The sequence below is a fragment of the Denticeps clupeoides genome, chromosome 1, assembly GCF_900700375.1.
Source record: "Denticeps clupeoides chromosome 1, fDenClu1.1, whole genome shotgun sequence".
Classification (NCBI taxonomy): Eukaryota; Metazoa; Chordata; class Actinopteri; order Clupeiformes; family Denticipitidae; genus Denticeps; species Denticeps clupeoides.
In genome coordinates this window covers 27,812,423-27,833,002 of record NC_041707.1, presented here as the reverse complement: position 1 = coordinate 27,833,002, position 20,580 = coordinate 27,812,423, and the positions used below count along the sequence as shown (strand labels likewise).

General features: G+C 41.8%; 1 protein-coding gene across 2 annotated transcripts in view; it reads left to right on the top strand.

Moving 5' to 3' along the window:
- LOC114790587 (protein-tyrosine kinase 2-beta-like) overlaps window positions 1–19,442 on the top strand; it is a 102,175-nt gene extending 82,733 nt beyond the window's left edge. Inside the window, exons 27-30 of one of the 2 annotated variants that reach the window (XM_028980775.1) lie at window positions 271–317; window positions 2,165–2,299; window positions 16,450–16,530; window positions 17,994–19,442. In XM_028980775.1, the coding sequence (XP_028836608.1) occupies window positions 271–317; window positions 2,165–2,299; window positions 16,450–16,530; window positions 17,994–18,194 (464 nt within the window). In that variant the 3' untranslated portion in view covers window positions 18,195–19,442. The remainder of the gene's footprint in view (window positions 1–270; window positions 318–2,164; window positions 2,300–16,449; window positions 16,531–17,993) is intronic. The other variant, XR_003749843.1, reaches the window with a different exon arrangement.
- Window positions 19,443–20,580: the final 1,138 nt, after the last annotated feature.

Here is a 20,580-nt window from a genome sequence, read left to right as displayed (position 1 = left end):
GCTGCTGCGTGCACTGCCATCTTACCGGATCTCTCATCTACATTCTTCTCACATCTCCTCTAACCTCTTTTCCTCTCACCTGCTCACTTTTGTGAGAATACAAGTGAAGTTATAAATTAAATTAATATTCTACTTCTATTCACGTTTTCATAAAATCTATGTCTAATGTATTGCACATTTAAAGCATATTGTGATCAGTGAAAATGGTTACTTTGTTTTTCTCTCACCTTTCTCTTCTACACAAACAATATCACCTTTCCTATCATAAAGCACAATTTGAAGGTGCTCATCAGAAACCACCAAGGCTTTCCACCCAGGTAATTACACCCAAAGTCCCTAATGACTGCCCAGCCATAGCAGTTTAGCTTAAAGTGACTCTTTTGTCTATTTTGTTTGTTATTTTTCTTAATGACAGTTGTACATGTTGCTACAAAAAGTTCATTGTAGTGTAATTATAGTGTACAGTGCCACAAAAAGCATTCACACCACTTCACTTTTTCCACATTTTGTTATGTTATTCTGAAATAATCTTGAGCAGAGTTTAGGTTAGTGTAGTTTGTACACTAACAGGTCCATAATTGCAACATGAGAACATGATATTAGACATAGTCATATTTTTGTCAAAAGTACTTTGTATTTACATATGTACACAATATTCACAAAACACCAGCACCATGACACCACCACCCGAAAACCCATAGTGTCCAAAGCAGTCCAAAATCCAAAATGTCCAAAAAAAATTATTCAAAGGAAAAACAAGCAAAAACAATATCCAGAAAAAAACCTAATGTGCTAACCAACAGCAGAGGTACAAACCTCCTCTGGGACAAATCTCTCACCTGCTTTTGACTAGCGGTCCTCCGGCGTAAAGGGGTGTCATCAGGTGTCTTTCCCACCGCAGCAGCCCCTCACTTACACCCGCACTTCCATGTTGAGGACTATCAGGACTAATACAAAACCACAACAGAAACAAAGAACACACAAACAAATTGAAATAAATAAAGAAAAGAGAAGAGAGGGCAAAAAAACCCTGCCTCATGGCAGGTAAATGGCATCATCTTAATAAAAATCGAATATACAAACAGAATGATATAACAAAAACTCTGGTTTGCATGCAGGCTCCTCTGACTGGTGCCCAGTGCTTGCGGCGTTTGCCACCTGTTTACATAGCTCTGCTTGCTATTCTTTCTGGGGTAATATGGCTGATTACACAATTCACCCCTGAGTGCCCCCAAGAGGCTGACTGGTGACACTCCAAGTACAGATTACACACCAGTATACACCATTACACTTGTGAAAAACATGTGCCATTACAATATAAATCCAAAATATAACATTTTGGCCTGAACTCAAAGCACAATTTCTGGAGGAAAACAGGCACTGCTCATCGCCTGGCTAACACCACATTTACTGTGAAGAATTGTGGTGGCAGTATCATGATGTGGAAAGGTTTTTCTGTGGCAGGAACTGGGTGATTATTCTGCACAGAGGGTAACATGAAATCAGCCAAATAAAGTGAGATTCTTTAAAATAATTTGCTCCATAGTTCTCTGGAACTCAAATTAGGGCAATGATACATTTTTTCAACACAGTAATGAATGACACGAAACACAGCCAAAATAATAATGGAGTGTCTTCAGGAGCAGTCTGTAGAATGTCCTTGAGTTGTCCAGCCAGAGTCAATCAAATATCTCTGAAAAGACCTAAAGATGAATGTCCACCATCACTGGCCATTCAACCTGAATTTGATCTGATTTGGATCTGTAGGAACAAATGGGAGAAAAACTCAAACTTTATGAAGACTTGAGGCTGTGGTTGCAGTCAACTGTGCTTTAACAAAACATTAAGCCATGGGTGTGAGTGCTTATGCAATGTTGTTTTTGCATTCTCTTTGTGATGTACTGTGTTTAGACCTTTGAGGAACAACTATAGATCTATTTCAGAATGAGTAATGTAACAAAATGTGGAAAAAGTGAAGGGGTGTGAATACTTTCTGGTGGCACTCTATTTAGAGAACAACTTTAATATGCTGTAAAGTGCTCACAGGCTGTATTAGAATTAAACTGTAATAGTCATATTTTTACAATATTTTCTTTCACAAAGTTTAGCATCTAGGTAATACAATGTTCAGACAATTATCTTATTTCAATGCACCATCCAACAGCCTGATGCCACTGCAGAACTGGACAGGACAGGGGACAAAGTGTACAACAGCGTAATGAAAATGGTAAAGATAGTGGTACAGCTGAAGAATGATGTGAACACACTGCCCCCTTCGGAGTATGTAAGAACAGTGAAGGTAAGAGAATGTAACTATGATTGCGAATATACTATGATTGGGAATGTTAAATAATTTTACAAATTCCCAAAGGTTGCCCAGAGGTGTCTACAAAAACTCTAAAATAATTTGAATATGGGCAGTAAGTAAAATTCTTTAAAAAAATTAACTTTTTGGTCAGTTTGTCATGTTACTTGTCCTTATCTTATCATATTAAGATTTTATGTGATTGTCCACCGCATGCTTTTGTACCTTTTCTCTGAGACACTTTAATAAGATCCTGTACAACCAGCTGTCTTCAAAAGTCACTCAATTAGTAAATTAATTGTGTGTAACTTAATCTGAGTATAAATATATCTGTTCAGTGAAGGGCTTGGAGGTTTGTTAGAAAACATCAGTGAACCAGGAAAGACGCTTAAAGTAGCTTAAAAGCAAGGTTAATTTATAAAAATATCACAAAATCACCGCAACAATCTTTATACAGTCCATCATCTGAAAATAAAGATTATGGCACAACTGCAAAGCTACTCAGACATGGCTATCCACCTAAACTGATAAGACAGTCAATCAGAGCATTAATCAAAGAAGTAGTCATGAGACCCATGTCAATTAAACTTCCCAATGGGATGCAGAAATATTACAGTTGATAAGACATTGTTGTGTCATAGTTAAATAAAAGTTTGGTTTGTTGGAACATTATGTTTGTTGGGAGTCTTGATTTTGAAAAACTCACTCAGATACTGCAGGGTGAGACTATTTATTGCTTTATATGTCAACAGTAGGATTTTGTAGTCAATCTAGCTGGAGTTAATTCATGCACCTACTAGAACATCCAGACAGTAATGTGTTTCAGTAATCTATTCTTACATTTACATTTAGAGCATTTATCAGACGCCCTTATCCAGAGCGACATTCAATCAGTAGTGAGAGGGACAGTCCCCCCTGGAGCAACTTAGGGTTATGTGTCTTGCTCAGGGACACAATGGTAGGAAGTGGGATTTGAACCTGGGTCTTCTGGTTCATAGGCGAGTGTGTTACCCACTAGGCTACTACCACCCTCCTACCACCCTTCTTAATGTAATTAAAAAATAATTTCTTATCTTTTCAATATTTCTAAGGGAAACGAATGCTATTTTAGTGATATAATCTACATGTGAATCGAATGAGAGACCTGCGTCAATAAGGACACTTTACTTCTGCACTTGGTGAGATAGAAAGGCTATCCAGAGTTATGATGTAGTCAGACAGCTTACGTCTGGTTGCATGAGGCCCAAGTACAAGAGCGTGTCTTATCAGGATTAGTCAAATTTGTGAGCATCCACTGTCTAATGTCCTTCAGACAGTTCTCTATTATGCTCAGATTCTGCCTCGCATCTGGCATGGCTGAGACATACTGTGTGTTGTCGGCATAGCAGTAAAGTTAGTACCATGTTTACGAATGACGTGGCCTTAAGGTAACATGTAGCACCCTCACGGAATGACGGAGGCACAAGATAGAGTCAAAAATGGGGTTTATTCTGGTCTTAACAACCCGTGAGAACTGCTCACAAAGAAAACAAAGAAAAACCTTGCATTAACACAAGTTCTTGCAAATTTCCTCATACATATGAAACAATGCATTAATCACAAATAAAATATTTAAGTCAACAAACCTCGTGAGCTGACATCCATGAGAGGCTAAATAATTTCTTATAGCTGTAGTTCCTCTCAACATTAATTTGCTTATTTCCTCTGTCCTCTAACCTTTTATTTCTCCTTTCTTCAGTGGCGCCAATCTGCAGCAACATGTGTGCAGATGGCATGGGTGCATATATGAAAAGAAGGTCGGCTGGAACCTTAACCCATAATAATTGTTCTGTCTTTAATTCACCACTAGATGGCAGAAAAAACAGTAAACAGGATTGACCATTCAAAGAACATTAAATGCAAATGACTGGTACACTCCCACCAATCACATGTGATTAGAAAAACCATTATTGCTAAGTAACTAATGAACAGGTTATGAATTAAAGGTTTTAAGTTATTGACTTGGAACGGAGTGAGGATGAGACCTGTCTTTTGCTTCTAACAAGATAACAGTCTTCTGAATGGGTCTCTCCAGGTAGACCAGCTTGGCGATACGTCTACCTTGTCTGTCCATCGTTTGATCACTCATCAATAGTTTTACCCTTCTCACTCTTCCATCCTTCCCGGGATACACTTCAACGATTTTAGCCAACTTCCACCGATTGCGTGGTGTCCCTTCTTCCTTCAGGAGTACAACATCGTTAACCTCAGCATTTCGATGCTCCTTAGTCCACTTTTGTCTGCTTTGTAGATTCAACAAATATTCCTTTTTCCATCTTGTCCAGAAGGTATTGGCAAGGAATTGAACACGACGCCACCTCTTACGAAGATAAAGATCTTCCTTAACAAACCTTCCTGGAGGTGGGGAGATGATTGTGGACTTCATAGTTAGTATGTGGTTTGGTGTTAAAGGTTCTGGGCTCGATGGATCACACAGTTGGTCAGTTGTCAATGGCCAGCTATTAATGATTGACATGACTTCATACAGGAATGTCCTTAAAGAGGAGCTGTCGAGTTGTTTGGCTGATTCGTCCAAGATTGATGTGAGTACACTTCTAATGGTGCGAATTTGTCTTTCCCAGACACCACCCATGTGACTTGATGCTGGGGGATTCATGAGAAACTCGCAGTTCAACTTGTCAAGTTTAGCTTGATCCATCTCCTTGAGCGCTTCCTGAAACTCATTTCTGGTGCCGACAAAGTTTGTGCCCTGATCACACCTTATCTGTCGGACCTCACCTCTAATGGCTATGAAGGCATGTAGCGAGTTTATGAGGGAATCTGTAGATAGATCATCCAGCATCTCGATGTGTATTGCTCTGGAACACATGCATGTGATTAACAAGCCATAGCGCTTCAACTCCTTGCGACCTTCCTTGATGTAAAAAGGACCAAAACAGTCCATCCCAGAGTAGGTAAATGGTGGTGTAGTTTCCATCCGTTCTTCTGGAAGGTCTGACATCTTCTGCTGCTCTGTACACCTTCTGAGTCTTCTACACTTTGTACATTTGTAGATGTAAGATGAAACAAACTTACTGCATCCAACAATCCAGAATCCATTAGCACGTAGCGCATTCATTGTGATCCCTCGTCCTTGATGGTAAACTTTCTCATGATAATGTTTGACGAGTAGAGTCGACACGGGACTTCCTCGGTAGGATTGCAGGATGCTTGACTTCCGGATGCAGAGCAGAGTGTGTTAAACGCCCACCTACTTGAAGAATGTCTTGGTCATCAAGAACTGGACATAATTTATGCAGCTTGTTGACCTTGTCTTTGGTGTGTAGGGTCTCATGATGTTGTAGGGTCTTTATTTCCTGTGTGAAGGCTTTTTCCTGAGGCATCCTTATTACAGTCCACTCTGCTTCCTTTCTCTCTTGCAAGTTGCTTACTACGCATGATCTTCTCCTGTTATCCCTTGCTTCTTTCACATAGCGCTTAAGTCTAGCAACCGCCCTGATCATTCTAGACCAGTCAGAGAACCTTTGTAGGCGATCCAACAGTGACCTTTGTTCTTCTGCTTGTATTTTGTTGACCTGAATCTTCTTGACCTCTGGGTCACTGCTTGATTACTCTCCCACCTTGATTTCACCACCGGTTACAAATTTCTGCCAGAGAAGATCTGGACCTCTGAACCATTTTGAGGCTATAAGTTGCTGTGCTGTGAGACCTCTTGACGCGTGGTCTGCCGGGTTGTCTTCAGAAGCTACGTAGCTCCATTGCGTTGTTTCTGTACTTTGTTTGATGCGTTCCACTCGGTTTGCAACAAACACATGAAATCTCCTAGCTTCATTGCGGATGTATCCAAGTACCACCTTGGAGTCAGTCCAGTATCTTTCCTCTGAGATTTCCATTTCCAATTCCTTTTTTAGCATTTCACCTGTGCGAACGGCAACAACAGCTGCTGACAGCTCAAGTCAAGGTATGGTTGTGATCTTGGATGGTGGGACTCTGGCTCTTCCCATCACCAGGGAGCAGTGGACTTCACCAGAGGCGCTTACTACTCTCAAGTACGTACACATGCCATATCCGGATACACTGGCATCAGATGCAGTTCGTATCTTTGCACCTTGAAGTTTGGAGGAACATAGCATCTCCGAATCTTTACATCTGCAAGGTGTCTCAAGTTATATAGCCAAAACTCCCACTGAGGTCGAAGGTCATCAGGTAATGCTTCATCCCAGCTGAGTTTATCTCGACACATCTGTTGCAATATCTGTTTTCCAAGCAAAATGAAAGGTGAGACAAATCCAAGCGGATCAAACACAGAGGCAACTGTGGACAGCACTCCCCTTCGGGTAAGTGGGTTCTCCTTAACAACCACTCGAAACTGGAAGTGATCGGATGCCACACACCACTGTACGCCAAGTGCTCTTTCCATGTGCAACTCACCGAGTGCCATATCAGGCTCTTTGGCACCTGCTGCGCATTCTTCCTTTGGAAGCGAAGCTAGGATTTGGGTGCCATTGGAAATGAACTTGTGCAGCCGAAGTTTGCCCATGCTGCAGAGTTTACGTGCTTCGTCGATGAGCTGTATTGCTTGGTGTTCGGTGTCGACACTTGCCAGTCCATCATCAACATAAAAGTTGTTTTTGATCTTCATTGAAACTTCCTTCTCCTTCAGCTGCGAGGTGCTTAAGACCATAGTTGGCACATCCTGGAGAGGATGCTGCACCAAATAGGTGTACCTTCATTCTATATACAGTGAATGGAGTTTCAAGGTCACCATCCTTCCACCACAGGACCCTTAAGTAGTCTTGGTCTTGAGCATGAACATAAAACTGGTGGAACATGCGTTCGATATCACACATGAAGGCTATTGGACCTCTTCGAAAATGGCACAGGACTCCAAGCAGAGTGTTTGTTAGCTCTGGACCAGTCAGGAGATGGTCATTTAGTGACGTGCCACGGAACTTGGCAGAGGCATCGAAGACGACGCGAATCTTTCCAGGTTTCTGTGGATGATACACCCCATGGTGTGGGATGTACCAAACAGGAGTCCTATCAATGTCTTGCTCTGGGACTCTTTCGGCTTCTCCATGAGCTATTATCTCTTCCATGAACTTATTGTAGTCCATGTAGTACTGTTTGTTCTTCTTGAATTTCTTCTCTAAACACCTCAGCCGATGAATAGCACATGCCTTGTTATCTGGAAGGTTAGGCCTTTCACTCTTGAATGGGAGTGGCATCTCATAATGACCATCTTCCTTATGCCTAATGCCCTTTTTCATCTTTGTTAGAAATCTTTGATCTTCCTGAGAGACCTTCACACCTTCTGAAGTCCTTTCCACAAAGTCAGACTCCAACATTTTTAAAACATCATTAGGAGAGAACACTTCCTTCATCTGAGTTCTGTAGACGTAGTGTACCTTGTTTGTGATGTCTGAAGAGCTCTGAATGTCGGGCACAACTTCCTTTACTATGACTTGGTGACTCACTCCAAAGGCATCTCCATAATCCAGGCATGGATTGCCATAACCCACAATACTCCATCCCAAATCAGTTCTTTGTGCGAATGGCTGGTTTTCTTTTCCACACAACTTGGCGGGGAACAAGTGCTTGAGGGCAGTTGTAGCCAATTAGCAGGCCAACATCACAGCTTTGTAGAGGGGCGATCTGATCTGCAATGTGTTCGAGATGAGGCCATACCTTGGCTGTTTTAGGTGTTGGAATGTGATCTCGAGTCGCAGGAATAAAGTCTCTTCCATATGTTGCTGGTAGGGAAATCGTCTTATTTGAGTAGAACCCTCGTACTTGTAGACCTGACAGCTTGCGACAGGAGACGACCGTGTTTCTTGAAGACATGGTGGTAAGCCTTAGTTGAACTAACTTGCCTTTGGTGTGCAGAGCGCAGGCGGTTTCTTCCAGAATAAAGGTAGTATCGCTCTGTGTATCTAGGAGTGCATACACGAGCACTTCATGTTCAGGCTCGCTTTCAGATGACACCCATACTGGAATTATTGAGGAGGTGTGAGTATTATCAATGTTTTGTGTGATTCTGTTAGAAGTTGCTTCGCTTGCGTGTGTGATGTCATCTACTGAAGTACCTGGGTTTCTTTGTCTTGTCCAATCACTGTTCTTGAGCTGAATTTTCTTCGTTCTCTCTTCCTTAGTGCGGTTATCATGAAGGCATGTTGGATGTCTTTTATTGCATGTATCACAGGTTTCTCTGCTTTCACAATCCTTGGAACGATGGCCAAACTTCAGACATCCAAAACATAACCTTTTCTCTTTAGTGAACCTTAATCTTTCACCGATGCTCTCATTTATGAATTTCCTACACTTAAGTAGATTGTGACCTGACTTCTCACAGTACACACAGTTAGTACTAGTAGTTCTTTCAATTGAGTTTGTCGCCAGGACCTTTGCTCCGTGGCTTCTGTTCTTGGTTTCTACTCTTGATGTCCTTGCCCTTTCAGATTCAGTTGGTTTCAGAGCAAAGAGAGATGTTATGGGGTTACAATTTGTAACTTACAAGCGATTTTGGCTTCACGTGAAACAAACTCTACAATTTGGCTGAAGCTTGGAAACATGTGGCTCTCCTCTTGCACTTCCATAACCTTTCTGTTCCACCTTGCTGTGAGCCAATCTGGAAGTTTTGCAAGCATCCTTTGGTTTTCAATGCATTCATTTAGCACTTCAAGCCCTTTCATCTGCGACATGGCTGTTTTGCAGCTGCAAAGGAAATCTGCAAACTCTTGAAGTTCAATTTTAGGCCATGCATCGAGTTTGTCTCTGTAGCATTTGGATATGAGGAAGGGATTACCATACCTCTCATCCAGAACCTTCCATGCAGCATAATATGCTGACTCTGTGCCAAGTGGAAAGTAGCCTTCTATGGCCTTCTTTGCTCCTCCACTGACATACTTTCTCAGGTAATAGGTCTTCTCTTCAGCTGGTATATTTTTTCTGTCAATCAGAATCTGAAACGAAATCTTCCAATCATTGTATCTAATTGGATCGCCACTGAATATAGTTGGCTCTGGTGCTGGAAAACGACTTGCGTTGAGAGATTCTGCAAGAGCCTTGACGAGGTCATTTGTGTTGACTTGTTGTACATCTTGTTGTCTGATGTATGAGTTGCAAGTTTCAGGCTCAACTTCATCCCTTTTATCAGAGTTGTGATGAAGTAGGTCATATATTTCTTCATCTGAACATTCACCATGTTCATACACCTGCTGTCGAGCCTTTGCTTCATTTAGTCTTTTTATTGTTTCAAGTCACTCTACTTCTCTTCGCTTTGCTTCCAGAGCCTTTTGTTTCTGTGCTATTTCTGCTTCTTCTCTTTATATTTCCTTCATGTGAATTTCCTTTTCAAGTAGAATTTGCAGAGCAGCCTCACTAGCTGCAACTTCAGCAGCTGCTTCTTGTCTTTTAGCTGAGTGCCTGCTAGATTGTCTGGAGAGCACCTTTGAACAAGAAGAAAGCATTGTGTAATTTGATCTAACACTTGTTCTGTCTGAGACTACTGACTTAGCAAATGACTCAGTCTTCGTCCACTGTTCTTCATCCCTTTGACCCTTTGCCTTGCTTAGGCTTTTTACCGCACCTTCAGTGATTGTCTTTGTCACAGCTTCACACGTATCCATCTTCCGTCTTGTTTCATTACCTGGAGAGTCAATACGTCTTAGCTCAACATAAGCAGCACTCACCTCCTTGAAAGCCTTCATAACTTGAAAGCCTTCATAATGTTTTCTTGTAGCAGATTGTTTGGACATTCATCGTTTATAGCTCCTTTGGCATCCTTAGAGACAGCTTTCCACTTCTCATAGCGCACACTGAAACGATATGCAGCCTTCTTTGCATGCTCATCGTGCAGTTCTTGGCCCTTTTCCGTTAGCGTCCGGACTCTGGCTCCTTCCTGCTTTCTGTGAGGTAGTAGAGATGCCATCAGCTGTGGCTTCAGCTCCCTGGAGTTGCTCATCTGCAGGAAGTTGTTCTTCTTTGCTTCCCATGTTGGTCTTTGAATTAGTCTCAAACTCTGCCATTTTGTGTTTATTAATATTACTTTACATTTAATGCAAATTTAACTCTGTAAAGTAGGAAGAAGGATCTAAACTTAAAGCCCTGACTACTAGTCACCTTAACCAAAACAATAATATTGTGTATGAGTATCACTAACGCTCACGGTAAACACAATATGTGGCTTATCACAAACATCAACAATGAAACATTATAAACATCAGTCACTTAACAGCAGCAGAAAGGTCCATAAATGTGAAAAATATTCCAGTCCTTATTTCATTTTATGAATTAACAGGCTTATTAATTCCTCCCTTTTTATGAAAACTATTCTTTTAAGTCCCTTGACTGATGCAACACCAATTTTGGAGGGCACCTTGATTTGCAGTCTTGAAGCTGTACAAAACCGTGTCAGATGATTCTGCTGCCGCTACTCTTTCAGATGACGACGCGGCTGCTGCTTGTTGTGGGCACCGTCTTCTCCTCCCCCGTGCAGAGCAGGAGTTCTCACTGTAGCACCCTCACGGAATGACGGAGGCAAGACGGGGTTTATTCTGGTCTTAACAACCCGTGAGAACTGCTCACAAAGAAAACAAAGAAAAACCTTGCATTAACACAAGTTCTTGCAAATTTCCTCATACATATGAAACAATGCATTAATCACAAATAAAATATTTAAGTCAACAAACCTCGTGAGCTGACATCCATGAGAGGCTAAATAACTTCTTATAGCTGTAGTTCCTCTCAACATTACTTTGCTTATTTCCTCTGGCCTTTAACCTTTTATTTCTCCTTTCTTCAGTGGCGCCAATCTGCAGCAACGCGGGTGCATATATGAAAAGAGGGTCGGCTGGAACCTTAACCCATAATAATTGTTCCGTCTTTAATTCACCACTAGATGGCGGAAAAAACTGTAAACAGGATTTACCATTCAAAGAACATTAAATGCAAATGACTGTTACATAACATATATAAAGAAAATCACAAAGGAACCTTGATGGGTTTAAAGCAGAGGATACATTTCGTTGTGTGCACTGTGTGCTGTGCTGTGTATTACAATGACTTCACTTTCACGTCATCATGCCCAGAGCATAACTGTGCTTATCCAAGACCAACCCAGGGGCATATTCAGGGACCCCTCGCTGAAGAAAAGAAATGGAGGGTTTAGTTTTTACTGCAGCCTTGGAGGCCACTACAACTCCAACTACCTAACAGCCACTAGAAAATGCCCCCACTTGCCAGAGACCCAGAGCCCCCTGAAACACCTTTCAGCTCCGCCTCCCACTGTATTTTGTCAGTGACTCACCTGGTTCAAACCTCTTCCTGTCACCATGGATGTTCTGTCATTGATTCGGGGGGTGGGTGGCCATGAACCTTTCAAATCAGGATCGGCATGTGCATGTCATTTGATGTGATCCCCCAGGGCTGTCATGGGCTTAGACAGCAGACCCTTGAGTTCCAGGCATGTCCACTTCCTCACTGCACTGCTACAGCTTGATCTTCAAAACACTTTCGATTTAGACTGTGTCTGCCTGTTCTAATCTAATCTAAGAAATCCACTAATTCTGCACTGATGTATGGAGGTGGCTATTTATTGATTACACCTGTGCTTAGAGTGAGGTTACATATGCACTGATTATGAAGGAATAAGTTGCCCTCAGTCAGGATTTGGCCCAGAAGTTGATTGACAACATGACAGGGCGAATTGCAGAGGTCTTGGAAAAAAATAGCATAAACTTGATGTAATTGAACTATACTTCAATATAACTGACAAAAAGATCTAAAAATACTGAGGCAGCAAATTTTGTGAAAACAAGTGTCATTCTCAAAACTTTTGGCCATGATTGTACATCAAGTAAATTTTTTGTGAACACTCGCACTTGGATCCTCCATCCCCTTATGCATGACAGTACTAAAAGAAGTGAGCAGATAGGAACTGCCCCATTGATTCTGTAATGAAAAAATTACTGAAGAAACATACATAAGCTTCTCTGCATGTCGGAATCTCCTTAACGCCCCCAATACTGATAGGTTTGAGAAAGAAACACTGGATACAAAATATGTTTAAATAAAATGTCAAAGCAAATATAAATTACAGTAGTAACAAACAAGCATCCCTGGTGGTCTATTGGTTAGGATTTGGGACTTTCGCCGCAGTGGCACAAGTTGGATTGTGGACGTTTCCCATTTATTTTGTGGGGCAGTTTTGGGTTAAAAGCAGAGGACATATTTCGTTGTGTGCACCATGTGCTGTGCTGCAGTGTATCACAATGACAATCACTTCAGGTTCACTTCAAACAATCAACAACATATCCAAGCACTTGCAGGCGGGATGTATCTTGTAGTACAGGATAGAAGAAACATGCATGGGAGAGATGCATGGGAGCGGTTCACACCCGTAGCCGGGTTCTGCGGCAGAGGGTGCAGCACGAGAGTAGATATCTGTCATTACCATAGCGTATGCATACTGGAACGTGGCTGGCTGGAAAGTCGTTGAGCAGCTTACCCAATTACCTGTTGGTCACCTATTAAAACCACCCAGATCTCCAAATAGTCACTAACCATATTGAGACTGTGCAAGAAAATAATGAAACTAATTGAACTTAAATGTGTTAAGTGTTATTTTAAAGTAAAAGTAAATAAGTGAACCTTGTCCCATCCTTTCTTATGAATGACTGAATCGTTTGGGGGCTCCTTTGATACTAAATTATGACAAGCGCCTGTTTCCAATTAATCTGTTCACCTGTGGAATGTGAAGTGAAGTAATTGTCACATGTGATACACAGCAGCACAGCACAGCACACAATTTGTCCTCTGCATTTAACCCATCACCCTGAGTGAGCAGTGGGCAGCCATGACAGGCGCTCGGGGAGCAGTGTGTGGAGCAAAAGCAGTGGTGCTTTTGCTCAGTGGCACCTCAGTGGCACCTCGGTGGATCAGGATTCGAACCGGCAGGATTCGAACCGCTTCCTTAACTGCTAGGCCACCACTGGCTCAAAGAGTAAAGTAGCAGAGGATGGTTTCAATCCATCGACCTCTGGGTTATGGGCACAGCACATTTCCACTTCGCCACTCTGCTGCTCATCACTCTAGATGGGACTCGAACCCACAATCCCTGGCTTAGGAGGCCAGTGCCTGTTTTAGGCATTAGAATGTTCAAAACAGATGTTTTTTGAGCAACTTGACCAGTCTTTTGCTGCCCTTGTCCTAGCTTTTTTTGTGTATTGCAGGTATCAAATTTAAAATCACTGAAGATTTGCAAAAAAAAAAAAGTTTATCAATTTGAATATTAGATGTTTTCTCTGGCTTTTTGTTAAAGTCCTAGACACTCATTTCACTTCACTTTGACACAGTGTCAATTATAAAGTCCAGTTTATCACAGAGTCCCCCTGTTAGACACAGACAAAGTTAAATTCACCTTAGTTAGGCTGTCCTAGTTAGGGTACCGGGCCACTGTAGCACCAATATACCACTATTGCCACATATTTCAGTATCGGTCGTACAGTGCCACCGTCTGCCGCTGCTTCTGTTTGTTTTCTCTGAGACACGGAATCAAGCACCCAGACTACTGGCAGACCCCAGTGAAGAGACCAGCAAATAAATACTGGTTCCTGACAACTGCTAAGCGAGGACATAGCATGAAACGATCCAGAGGGTCACCACAGCCACCACCACCATTACAACTACAGCTTCAGGGATCTTCAAGTGGACCAGTAGCATCATTATGGACACGTAATCTAGACCATGACACTGGACTACATTCTGGACTTCTCCAACCCTACAACTGTAGGACTTATTATTTTATTGTACAAATCATCACCAGCCCTGCACTGACACCATTTGCAGGCTCACTCTATCCTGGAAGGGGGTCCCTCTCTGTATCACTCCTTCCCAAGGTTTCTTCCTTTCTTTTTTTGTCTCTCCTAGAGTTTTTTTTCTGTGGAGTTTTTCCTTGTGTGCAGAAGGGTCAAGTGTGAGGGGTGTCAACTGTAGGACCTGTCAAAGCCCATTGAGACATACTGACAAGGCACTTAATTATGAAAAATAAATACACCTCATTGTAATGTGATAAAAGATCGAAAGATAAAGGGACACCGAAAAATGGTGTGAATGATATACAATCAATCAAAGAATTTGGGTTAAAAAAAAAAGTCATACAAAAAATATATACCCCAAAAATACAAAGTACGCACTTTTTTGTTAAATGCATAAAATTCTTGTTACAAATACAGTGGATACGGAATGTATTCAGACCCACTTAAAATTTTCACTATTTGTTATGTTGCAGCCATTTGCTAAATTAACTAAAATTGTTTTTTTTTCCTTTCCTCAATGCACACACAGCACCACATATTGACAGAAACACAGAATTATTGACATTTTTGCAGATTTATTAACAAAGAACTGAAATATCATATGGTGCTGTCTATTTCTTTTGATCGTCCTTGAGATGGTTCTACCCCTTTATTTGAGTCCAGCTGTGTTTGATTATACTGATTAGACTTGATTAAGAAAGCCACAGACCTGTCCATATATGGCCTTATAGCTCACAGTGCATGTCAGAGCAAAGTTTTTAGCAAATGGTATTACCTACTTTAATAACATTGCTGTCACACCTTCATGGAAATTGTAAAGATTTAATGAAGACATCCCTTCTTGAATCTTTATCAAGCAAGCAAGAGGTGTCACCAGGGTGCCAAAATGCCAGCAAATGGACTGAAGTACAATTACTGGAAAGTCTTGTTGGGGGTGGATGACCACTATCTTCCTGTATCTGTTTGGACAAGGCAGAAACATCAAAGGACAATCTGAATGGTCTCTGGGAACCTTTTTGGAGTCAAATGCCGAGTATAAAATACTTTTTCTTCCCGCCTCCCATCACTCTACCGGGGGACCACTCAGAGCATTCTCTGCTGCTACATCACTGTCTGGTACGGGAACTGCACTGTTACTGAGCAGAAGGCCCTGCAGCGGATAGTGAAGACAGCATAGCACCTCATCGGGGTTCCACTTCCACCCATAACCCAGCTCTACGAGAAACACCTCATCCGTCAAGTTCAGACCATAATGAAGGACTCACACCACCCTTTACATGCCTGGTTCTCCCTTCAACTGGTAGGAGGTAGAACCTACTGTCAGAGGGTTTCGCAGCATCAGAACTGTAACTGCCAGACACTGCAAGATCCTCTTCCTTGAAGCAGTCCAAGCTCTCAATGGTCTCAATGCACTGCCATTAACTCAACAACAATACACTTCCAGCCTTATTCACCTGATAACATCCTGCACATCTCAATTCATTTTACCAATTCATTTCATAAAATGAAATTACTCAATTCATTTTCATCTCTGCAAATTTCTGCTCATTGTGCAAATGTTTGTCTTGTCTTGTGTGTCCTGTTATATCCAACATATCTACTTACAAGCATCCTACATGATGTTGTCCAGTTATGTCCTGTTTGTCCTGTTCTTTGTACAGAAATGTTTTACTTTTTTATTACAGAGATACTGTACAGTATTTAAGTTTTAGTTGTAATTTTAGTTAGTATAGTTTAGTGTGTATATAAATGTTTTTCTTTCTTTTATGATTGCACTATGGGGGGGTCTGTGTGAAACATTATTTCAATACATGGTATACTGCAGCGGATACTGACAACCAATCTTGAATATTTATATGTAACTGCAATAGTAATCTACTTGTGTTATTAATTTTAGAAACTTCATTCTTGTAACTTCTATTGAGCCATGCCTCTGTATGTCCAGGTGCCATTAGATGAGTTTAAATACAGTATTTTTGACAGAGGTGGTGACATGTCTTCCAAATTCTCCAGATCACAATCCAATCAAGCATCTTTGGGATGTGTAGGAAAAACACATTAAAACTTAATACCTTCAGAGGTCTATTTGAGTCCACGGCTTATTAGCTCAGGGCTGTTTTGGTAGAAAAAGTGGAATCTACATAATATTAGCACTTAAAAGTCCTGTATGATCAGTGTATAAATCACATAAGTATTAAGTCTGTTTGTCTGTCAGTCAAGTGTCTCTGTTAAGGGAAACTTGTTTCTGCATTCTTACATTGGATTGGTACATATCTTCCATGTTGTTAAATACAAATGAGTATTGTGTGGGGGTGTTTTTCTCCCCAGTCGGTGGGTCTGACTTTGCGTAACCTGGTGAGCAGTGTGGATGAAATTCTTCCAATCCTAAATGAGGCCAACAAAACAGAGGTAATGCAATTTTACATCTGACTGAATTGAACTGCTGAGCAACCAGCCTATATACACTACTCACAATAAGATAGGGATAGGGATATTTACATTAGTGCTTTTCCTATTTGCTCTGAATTTTAATGAAATAAGTAAAAATTTCCTTTAATATTACTGATATTCTATGAGAAGAAACACAATATTCATTAGTTTAATATTTATTAACCCATAAATTTAGACAATTACAGGTATTGCCCCAAATAACAAAAATTGACAATGCTAGTAACGGTTGTTTCCACCATTTGCCGCAATGACACCCTGATCGCGACATCTCATGCTCCTCACTAGCCTCATGATGCTGTTCTGAGGGAATGCGTTCCACTCTTCCACAAGTGCTACACGCAGTTTTGCCAGCTCATATGGGGGTGGGGTACGATCATTCAGTCTCTGCTTCAAATAGTCCCAGACATGCTCTGTGGGGTTCAGGTCAGAGGACATTGATGGCCATACCATATGAGGCACTCCAACTTCCTGAAGTCGAGCTGTGACACAATGTGGTAGAGCATTATCATCCATGAACAGGAAGTTGCTGGTGGAATGGTGATGCCTGCCCAGACTGTTGCACCAAAGCAAACCCTGGGGACCATGCTGACATCAGCATATCGTTCACCTCGCCTTTTCCAGCAACGTTGACAACCATCATTTCTGTGCAAGGTGACCCAACACACAAAACGGTAGACCACTGCTGCATTGTCCAGGTCACATAATCTTGTGCCCACTGCAAACGTTCACGGTGGTGTCTTGGTGTCAGTGGAGTCACCTGCAACGTTTGTCTGGCATTCAAGCTAGAGTTGGTTGCAAGTGGTTTGTTGGAAACCCAAGTACCCCTCGCATCTCATAAATGGGCCTGCAGCTGTGTGGCAGTTGCATAACGATGTCTTATAGGTACTGGTTATCATTGTGGTCTGTCCTGGGTCTGTCATGAACTCTGGCAGTAGTTCTGTGTCTTTAAGCAAGTCTGATGATGACACTTTGAAACACACCAAGTTCATGAGCAACATCTGATTGCCTGCCACCGACCTGAAGGCGTCATGTCCAGGTGACACTTCTCGTCCATTAAGTTAAGTTGTGTGTTCATGGCTGTTTGAATAATGAACTTTGAATGACTTACTGACAATACCAGTTTAAATTGATGCCACATTGAGAAAAGTTGTCTATTGGTATTGGCCCCGATATAAGGCACACCTGTACACAATGAGACCATTACATGGAAAACACAAAATGAGGTGTGTCTTTGACCCCAATACAATAGCCTCCCTATTGCAAAAATGTCTGAAGTGAAATAAACAGCGTATGTATGACATCCACTCGCTCAAAAATAATCCCTAATTTGTTGTGAGTAGTGTATATTGAGGAATACAAGTAATATGCTGTTGACCATTATGTTTTGCAGAACATCTCAGTTTTCTCCTTTTCTTTGTCAGATTGAAGGCACTGAAAAGCTGCTGAATAAAGACCTAGCAGAGCTGATCAGTAAGATGCATCTGGCACAGCAGAATGATGTCACTTCATTGAAAGATGAATGTAAAAAACAGATGCTAGCCGCTGCACACACCCTTGCCATGGATGCAAAAAACCTGCTGGATACTGTGGATCAGGCACGTGTACAGGCCAACTTGGCCTGAGTGGTGAAAATGACATTCAATTGCAAGTGTGGCCTGTCATAATCTTGGGACAAAATGTATAAAATTTCTGGTCAATTGATTTTTATACTCATTGACCTTAAAGCAGGGTACAATGTAATCAATCCAGCTATTTTTCTCTCCAGTCGACTTCCTTTACATGTTAAACCCAAGGGCACTCTGGACCCCTGCTTGAAAGTTATATGCTGAAAAAAAAGAGGTGTAAGAAAGAAAAAAATAAAAATAAAAAAAAAAAATATATATATATATGTGTGTGTGTGTGTGTGTGTGTCTGCAAATGAAAGCTTTCTTGTGCAAACCTTATTTGAGCATATGAATAAATATCCCTTTGAAATCATACAGTAGCAGCCCAGGCCCAGCATATACAGTATTTGCCGAATATATTGGGACATCTACATTTACACACATATGAATGTTAATCCATAGGATTTCATATGGAGCTGGCCCACCCTTTGCAGCTTCAGATCTTTTGGGAAGGCTTTTAATAAGGTTTATGGGAATTTTTTTAACATTCTTCCAGAAGATCATTTGTGATGTCTGCCTTGCACAGAGACCACACCTCAAGCCGACAGTGCTGTTTTTGAACTAATCTAAAGACTACATAAATTTTTGTACATATTAACTGGAGAAATTAGCAGATTTCTGTGCACTGTGCTTCTTTGCATGTGCTGACCCCGCTGAAAGATTTTATGTGGAGTATTTTATGTGGCTGAGTTGCTGTTTCTAATTTCTTCCACTAACATTAACAGTTGAACATGGAACATTAGTAGTGAGGAAATTTCTTCATCTTTGAGCTCTTTGGTCACTGATTAACTACATAACTTAAATTGAATAAGGAATGGCAACTTCCTAAAGTGTGACAATAAATCCTTGCACCCAAATCATGACCATATCTCTCTATTCTTTCAGAGCATTCACTGGCTCATAACACCAACAATTTTAGTTTTTTTCCTTCACCTACAGATCTCACCAATCAGCTCCATCACAGCATGCCTTCCCACAGCGTATGGTTTTCTGATACAAATGTTATATATAAAGGACCAAGAACTGTAGATGGTGGCCTCCTCTCTTTGGAATTCCCTCCCCAAAAACATTTGAGACTGCACTTAGCTGACTGTGTTAAAATTTCAAACTTACCTGATTCATGTTTTGTCTTTGTGCCTTATATTGATCATCTTTTATTTGAAGTACCATATTCCCTACATTTATAAATAAAATGAAATAAAAAGATTATGATTATTATTGTGTTTTATTATTATTGTGTTTTTTGTGTTCATCTGATTATTGTGTCCTTACTTTACTTACTCCGGGGTGGGAGCCTGGCCTGGGTTGGGGCCCGTGAGCGAGCGACTGGTGGCCGGGCTTTTGCCCATGGGGCCCGGCCAGGCCCAGACCGAACTGGATACAAGGGCTCATCCAACTGTGGACCCACCACCCGCAGGAGGAACATGAAGGGTCTGGTGCAATGTGGATCAGGTGGCAGACCGAGGCGGGAGCTTTGGCAGTCCGATCCCCAGACAAAGAAACTGGCTATTGGGACATGGAATGTCACCTCTCTGGCGGGGAAGGAGATGGAGCTTGTGGAAGAGGTTGAGTGGTACCGGCTAGATATAGTCGGACTCAGTCTTCACCTCAACACATAGCATTGTCTCTGGAACCCAAGTCCTTGAAAGAGGTTGGACACTCTACTTTGCTGGAGTTGCTCCAGGTGAGAGACGTAGGGCTGGGGTTGGCTTTTTCTTAGCCCTCAGCCTGTTTGTTGGGGTTTACCCCAGGGAACGAGAGGGTAGCTTCCCTGTGCCTTCGGGTCAGGGAAAGGGTTCTGACTGTTGTTTGCGCTTATGCGCTGAATAACAGCTCAGAGTACCCACCCTTTTTTTGAGTCCTTGGGATGAGTGCTAGATAATGCTCCGACTGGGGACTCCATTGTCCTGCTGGGCGACTTCAACACTCACGTGGGCAATGACAGCATGACCTGGAGGGGCGTGATTGAGAGGAATGGCCTGCCACATCTAAGCTTGAATGGTGTTTCGTTATTGGCCATAACGAACACCATGTTCGATCATAAGGATGCCCATTGGTACACTTGGTACCAGGGCAGCCTAGGTTGCAGGTTGATGATTGACTTTTTAGTCGTTTTTAGAACGAGAGGAGTGGAGCTGTCAACTGATCATCACCTGGTTGTGAGTTGGATCAGATGGGAGGGGAAGGTGCCACGAAGGCCTGGCAGACCCAAACGTATAGTGAGGGTCTGCTGGGAACACCTGTCAAGATGGTTTTTAATTCCCACCTTCGGCAGAGCTTTGACCACATCCTGAGAGCATAGGGGGACATTGAGTCCGAATGGACCTTGTTCCACTCTGTGGTC